This window comes from Penaeus chinensis, chromosome 42 (assembly GCF_019202785.1).
Source record: "Penaeus chinensis breed Huanghai No. 1 chromosome 42, ASM1920278v2, whole genome shotgun sequence".
NCBI classification, from domain to species: Eukaryota; Metazoa; Arthropoda; class Malacostraca; order Decapoda; family Penaeidae; genus Penaeus; species Penaeus chinensis.
The window spans coordinates 13,333,677-13,341,176 of NC_061860.1; the positions used below are offsets into that span (position 1 = coordinate 13,333,677).

The 7,500-nt window shown below is 36.1% G+C and overlaps 1 protein-coding gene across 1 annotated transcript in view; it reads left to right on the forward strand.

Annotated features, from left to right (window-relative positions):
- LOC125047830 (TRMT1-like protein) overlaps window positions 1-6,509 on the forward strand; it is an 8,904-nt gene extending 2,395 nt beyond the window's left edge. The window contains exons 2-8 of the mRNA XM_047646337.1: window positions 1-50; window positions 181-317; window positions 2,092-2,304; window positions 2,667-2,857; window positions 3,880-4,052; window positions 4,394-4,661; window positions 5,372-6,509. The exon at window positions 1-50 is cut by the window's left edge and continues 80 nt beyond it. Coding sequence (XP_047502293.1) covers window positions 1-50; window positions 181-317; window positions 2,092-2,304; window positions 2,667-2,857; window positions 3,880-4,052; window positions 4,394-4,661; window positions 5,372-5,529 — 1,190 coding nt within the window. The 3' untranslated portion in view covers window positions 5,530-6,509. The remainder of the gene's footprint in view (window positions 51-180; window positions 318-2,091; window positions 2,305-2,666; window positions 2,858-3,879; window positions 4,053-4,393; window positions 4,662-5,371) is intronic.
- The last annotated feature ends 991 nt before the right edge of the window (window positions 6,510-7,500 follow it).

The following is a 7,500-nucleotide window of genomic DNA, read 5'->3' on the forward strand; positions in this document are numbered from 1 at the left end:
TTGGAGCCACAGGAGTATCTGGCCTAGCATGGTCTCGTAATGTGCCAAAGGTTATTAAGTTTTATTGTGTTAAACATATGAAAATTTACAAAGGATTGTATTATTTTTGTGGTATTATTTTTATGGAATTTATATTGCATATTATTATTGTTATTATTATTATTTTTTTTTTACTTCCAGGCAGTGGTTGTGATCAATGACCAGTTGCCAGCAGCAACACAGAGAATAACAGAAAATGCTGCCTCAAATGGATTAACAGTTGAAGTTACAACTGAAGATGTTAGCGTCCTGTTACATAAGAGGACATTTGACTTTATGTGAGTAACAAATCTTTGTGTACTTTATTTTCAGATACCTACTTTCAAGTTCCAAATGCCACCTATACAGGCCATGATGACAACAGATGCTGCTTTCTGTTTTGTGTAGTGTGTAACCATGCATTTTTATGGCATTAGATATTTAGGTACAGCCTTCTAAAGCCAGACTTATCTGACTTAGCCCTTATTCTTTTTTGATACTTTTATTGAAAAAAGAATAAGCTTGTTCTGAAAGAAAGGGGGAAAAAACATAATTTTTATCTTTTGGAGGAAAGCCTTGAGATAAACCCAAATAATCATTCATTGCATCATGTAAGGGAAAATAAATAAATTTAGTCATTACTTATTAAACAATATTTTTTTGTTTCTTTTCTCAGTGATAGTGCTTTTTGTTGATAAAATCATAATAACAGACTTTATTGCCATATGAAATGTTGCTGTCATTAGCCAAGGTGTTTTTGAAATGTTTCTTCAGGGTTGGTGACTTTTTTTTTATTAGTAACAAAAAAGGTGTATCCCTATAGGTAGCTTGTTAATTTGCTGGAAAGTGATGTGTGGTCATGTACCTATGACACACAGAAGTGGTTGTAGAACAGCTACAATCACTTCTTTGATTTCTTTGCTTGCAATAGTTGTTGATTCTCAGATAGAGTACCAGACGAGGCAAACTAACTTTGGCATATGATTGCACATAAAGTCATGATCTGCATTTTTTTAATAGAAGCTACAAATTCTGTACTTTCCTTGTCAAACATTTGTTGAGATTCGTTTACTGGTTAGATCCAGGTAAGTGAAGATTATATTTTTTATATGATTATTTGTAGTCAGAAAACTTGCCACGCAATCTTGCTGCTACAAAGACATCCTTGCCAAAAATTAAGCATTTGAACTTCAAGTACCATGTTGAGTGTTAATGTTTTGTATTAATGGTATTTGCATCTCATACAGGTAGTAATGAATTTAGGATTGAGTGGTGCTTTTTGGAAAGAATAATTTGGTTTCCTTTTTATGATAATGCATTCATTGCTGAGGTTAGGAAGGGCATCCACTCGGGGTAACGGTCTCAACCTTGCCAATCCCTCCCTGTCCTTTCACCGGATAGGTCCGTCCTAGCCCTTGATCAAAAAGGGAGTTTCGTGACTTTAAACCGAAATCAAAAAGCTGAAGTTTAATGATGATAAGGACAAGTTACAATATTCATTTTCCCTTCTATAATTTTCTTTGAATTCATAGCCACTAACCACTGTTAAGTTTAACAGGAGTGTAACCTATTTAGCAGAAATCAGTGTTAAGTGGGTTGGAAGAAAACCAAAATACTTTGAAAGTTGAGGCTCATATTTTAGTAATACTTACCTTTGATTATTTTAATCTGTTGGATCTGGGTGCCTTGCTGCCCACTTGTGAGCCAGAATCCGGGCACTCAGCCTTGTGCACTCATGACGAGTCATTCCTGTCACCCTGGCCTTCAGTGAAATTTTTCATGACAGGATATTCCCAACACCTAGGTCTTCAGTCAAGATTTTATGTGACAATATTACTGTCACTGACATGATGGTCATGTCACCTGGATCTAAAGGGTTAATGAAAATTATTATGTATACCAAAGCTGAGTGTCAGGTGATAGCTGACACAAAATTGGTATGTATCAAGTGTATGTATATCACATTAGTTCCTTTTTCTCACTTTGTAAACATTTCTCTTTAGCAATTCATCTAACTTCATTTTCATAATAGCTAGGTACTATATTCACTCATTAGAACATACCCCATGCCAGATTTTTGGATTGCTATGGGTCATCCGTTCCCTATCTCGACGCAGCCTTCCGCAACGTCCCGAAAAATGGCATTCTAGCCATCACCTCGACAGATGATGCTGCCCTCTATGGAAAAGCCGCTGATGTTACAATGAGGAATTATGGGGGATATGTCGTCAAGACCTCTTATGCAAAAGAGCTTGCAGCAAGACTTGTGCTTGCTAGTGTCATCAGGTGAGTTATTTTGTTGCGTGTATTTGTGAATATGGTGATTCAAAAGTGAAATGCATGGGGCAGAGTGTTACATCAGTTTATAGTTTTGTTGAATTTAGTTTCTACATATTAATGTGAATATATTTTGTAATTATACGTAATTGAGTAATTTACCTCCTTCCTTAAATATTAGGAAGTGAAAGATAACACTACCAGTACTGTATGCCAGGTATACACACCACACTGTAGTAGAAAATGAAATAGAATAAAACTTAACTAATTTGTATTACACTAGCCTAGAAAGAAACGTACATTTTTCTTTTTTCGTTTTACTGGTGAATTTCATAATATTATAGATATTGTAATTGAGTGTATATTTCCAGAGCTGCTGCCAAATGCAACAAAGGCATAGAAGTGGTGTGCTGTGTGGCCTTAAAGAGCTTCATCACAGTTGTTGTGAGAGTTTTGCGAGGGCCAGCTGCCGCAAACAAGTGTGTTCGTAAAATAAGGCGCGTCATACATTGTTGCTTGTGTGAAGACAGAGCTTTTTATCCACAAACTGTCTATCCTCTTGGTAGGTTATTTTTTCAAGTTTGTTAACCCATTGCTAACAGGCATGCCTACTGTGAGTTTACTTGTTTAATTGTTTTTACACATAGATGGCTACACTTGTAGTAAGTCACCAATGAGCCAGTTATGAGTACTGCCTGTCTCGACAGTTCACCCTTTTCTTTGATTTATGAAAATATTTTACATTATGTTATTTTGCTGTTACTAATATACATACATATCAAAATACAACAAATCATACTGTGAGGAATTGATATTTTTCTAGGATAAAAGAAATGGATGAGCAAGGGAGAAATGAAAATGTAAAATATATTTTTATACTGCAAACCTCACATAGTAAAGTATTATAATTTGCTTAATATGGATGGGTATATACAAGAAGAGAAAAATGCCAATCATAGATTATCTATCAAATTAACTGGATTCATGGATTAATTTCTATTTTTATAATATCTAATATTTTTAAGAGTTAGTCATGGTTAGCCAACAGGGGCTTGAGGTTATGAAAAAAATAGGCAAGCCTCCCCTCTGCTCACCTCATTTTCTTTTCTACTTTACATTGGGTGGCTGTTCTTGGGGTCTCGTGGGCAGCCAAAGGACAAGGCATGACGTTCTACACCAGATGTTTTTTATGCATCAATATCAAATATCAAGCACTGAACACATAAAGCTGAAAATAAGCCAAGAGCTGCTTATGAAGAGGGCAGGGATGATGACCAGAGGACAAGAAGCCATTATTTTTGACCACTGAAAATGTGACTCTTGTGTTGATGATGTATCAAACAGTTCAAATGCAGAGTCTGAAATAGGGCCTGACACAATAGTCACTAACTGAAAATAATACTTTGTCTTAGAAACTATTTCCAGAAATTGTTTTTTAAAGATGAATGAAATGGGTATGCTAAAATGTGGTCTGAAAACAAGTAGAAAATCTGAATGAAAATAAGGATAGGAGAAATTTGATGAATGTAAGAAGTATATTACTAGGATCAGTTTATAATTTTATATACTTTATTGTTATTTCAGAACAACCCTATTCTCTGTTGTCATGCGACTGTCGAAGTAGAAGTGCTGGAAAGTTGGCTGTAGAGTTAGGGCCTGTTTGGTGTGATGAAATCTTTGATCCAGCCTTCTGCCAGGCAATGTTAAGACAGGCCAATAACTTACAGTTTCCTCACAAAGTTACAAGTTTGCTTCAGGTAGGAAATTTTCTCTTGGTATTCTTCTGTAGCATGGTTGCTGTATTTTTTTCACAGTAAAGCAGAATGTTCAGTAAATCAAGTCACTTATGAGACTTGTACTTCACCTGACAATTTTCACTTTCAAATGGTAAGCTTACATAGATCTTTCTCATAGACATTACATTCATTTCTTGCCATTCCCTGATTTTTACTGCCAGATGATAAGGGTACACGGATCTTTTTCCTAGATATGAACCCATTTATTTCTCACCATTCACAGATTTTCACTGTCAGATGATAAAGTAACACAGAAACTCTTTCTCTGAGATATGAGCCCATGCATTTCCTTCCATTCACAGACTATATGCAGTGAGGCGAGTTGCAGATCACAGCCAAGCACAGACTCAGGCACAGGAGGAGACAAGGAGAACACCTTAACAGAAGGCTTGGAAAAGAGCATGGCCTCTCTCCCAGAAGAAGAGGAGGAGGAGGAAGAGCCACTGCAAGTCACCTTTCAAGAGGGGGAGGAAGGTGAGGGGGGGAGAATACCAAAGCGCATAAAGATGGACCATTCTGTCTTGCGATCTCCTCCTTTCTATTTCAACCTTCATCGGCATTCTCCGAAAGGTAAATATCTGTGTGTGTGTGTGTGTGTGTGTGTGTGTGTGTGTGTGTGTGTGTGTGTGTGTGTGTGTGTGTGTGTGTGTGTGTGTGTGTGTGTGTGTGTGTGTGTGTGTGTGTGCATCCGTGTGTGTTTGTGTGCATCCGTGTGTGTGTGTGCATCCGTGTGTGTGTGTGCATCCGTGTGTGTGTGTGCATCCGTGTGTGTGTGTGCATCCGTGTGTGTGTGTGCATCCGTGTGTGTGTGCATCCGTGTGTGTGTGTGTGTGTGTGTGTGTGTGTGTGTGTGTGTGTGTGTGTGTGTGTGTGTGTGTGTGTGTGTGTGTGTGTGTGTGTGTGTGTGTGTGTGTATGTGTGCATCCGTGTATCCGTGTGTGTGTGTGTGTGCATCCGTGTGTGTGCATGTGTGTGCAAACACCCCTTCCTAAATACGTACTGTGCCTAATCTTCCTCCAAGAGCTTTGTGCATGCTCTGTGGCAAATCATTCCTGTCACCCTGGCATTTGGGGCCCATAGCCAAATTTTTCAATGTTCTTATTACCTGGCCTTCAGCCAAATTTTTCAATGTTCTTATTACCTGGCCTTCAGCCAAATTTTTTCACATTGTGACAATCACACCAGCCAGATCCAGTAGGTTAACACACACTGTGCAGTATGTTACTCCCATTTGATATATATTTTTCCATCATGATAATTGTGCATTCTGCTTTCAACAGGTCATGACTTGGGGAAGATCAACAAAGTGGTTGAATACTTGCAGCGTGCCAACCACAAGGCCAGTCGAACGCACTTTGACCCAGAAGCAGTCAGAACAAACATTACCTTGGTGGAATTCGCCAGTCTTTTAATTGAGTTTTCCAAAGCACAAAATTAGTTTGTGAGAATTTTGTGTTGCATAGTTGATCATGTATGTAAATCCTGAAGTTAAAGGTTACATGTGATTCTGTATGTTAGAAAAATGAAAGTAAATCTTGCCATGAAATTAGCAGTTACCTTTTTAAGATACAGAAGCTGTAGGTTTAATGTAACAAAGAAGCTGATGAATTGTTTTCTTTATTTGATTGTCAAGATGTTCTTTTACTTTTGTATATGATTACAATTTCCAAAGATAAAATATCACTAAAAGCAAGTGAAGAGGATTTTTATATTTCATTTACTTTTTATTTATTTATTTATTAATTTTCTTGTTTTCATACATTGGTTTGTCTCCTCAGTTATGTACTATGTTGATTTGCGATCATGAATTTATCAATTATTTTTAATTTTTTTTATAACTTGTTAAATAGATATATTTTTTTGTGTATATATTCAGCTGATTGAACCCTGAGATGAAACTCCCGAGGATGTATGGATCTCCCAGTCAGACTTACTAGGTTTATTGAACCACGAAATGCTAAGGGATGAACAAAATTGGTTTCATATTCCAAGTTTGCATTTTGTGATAAAAAAAAGGAAATAAGGAAAATCCAGATTTACAAAAGCCAAAAGATTAGATGGTGCATTAGTGTTGGATCTAGTCTGTTAAGTAAGGCCAGTTTTGAAATGTGTTAAGTTTGCTCAAAATCACAGATGTACAGTAACATGATTTTACTGTAGGAGGCAATGTTAAATAAACATGAATTTTGTCAGGCACATTTCTTTGTCTGTTATTATGGTATAGATTAAATGATGGAAAATCGAACAGGAATTACCAATTTGCCAACGTGGTCAATGAATAAGTCTGTTAGTGTAATTTACAAATAATTGCTGTATTTCTGGATACGGTTGTAGACTGCCCTTAGTTATAAAGAGATTAATTATTTTTGTGGTTTATTTCTTTGTAAGAAATACTAGATTAATTTCAGGAAACAAAGAAGATGATGATTTTAATTCTCCTTAAAGCTTTAAATTGTGTCAGACAAAACTATGGCGAGAACTCCCTAAATTTACACCGAATATTCTCTGATTTGTCCATCAAAGAAATATTTTCAGGCATTTGATAAGTTTTAGTTTTTTGTTAAAAAAGAATCAATGCTGGTTATTAAATTATACAAAGAAGTATGGTAAGAAAAAGCAATTTACTGTTTGCATGTATTAGTGGGACCATTCTGCACAAAAGGTTGAATCAGCAGTAGAAGAAATGGGATAAATCTTTGAGTTTGGGCAGGCCTAGTAGTAACCTCTTTGTAGAGCCATCAACAAAAGCAGTAAAACAAAATCCATGATAGATATTTCATGTGTACACATACTTCTGGCATCAATAGGCCAAAATCAAATTCATTCACAGAATTATTTTGGTATTCATAGCCATTAATTTTATTTACATGTACATAGCTCCATGAGTGCATAGTCACCTCTTTATGGTGATTTTTTTTTCTTAGTAGTAGTATTGTTATTGTGAAATGTCTCTGCACATTAATGGCTCTGCTAGTGCTTAGCCACAAAGGAGTCAATCAGTAGACCTTGTGACCTTACCTAATTTCAACTTTCCTTGAATTGGCGGGAAAAAAATATTTTTTACCAATGCTATGAATATTGATGGCTCATTGGTGACTTAGTAAAAGTGTAGCCATTTATTTGAAAAAAAACAATTAATAAAGTAAGCTCACAGTGGGCATGGCATGTACATACATGCCATGCCCGTCAGCATTGGGTTAATCTTTATGATAATGTTTCTAACAAAGACAATAAGTATGATAATATTAGAAATAAATATTTTTTGACAAATATTCCAGGAATGGAAAGAGAAAGCGACGGTCAGGTAAGACCTAGCTACAAATCCCTTAATGACTAAGCACATGTGAAGTCATATATGTTTAAACAGAATTGTCAGATCAAACCTACAGTGAAGAGAGCATGTTCACAA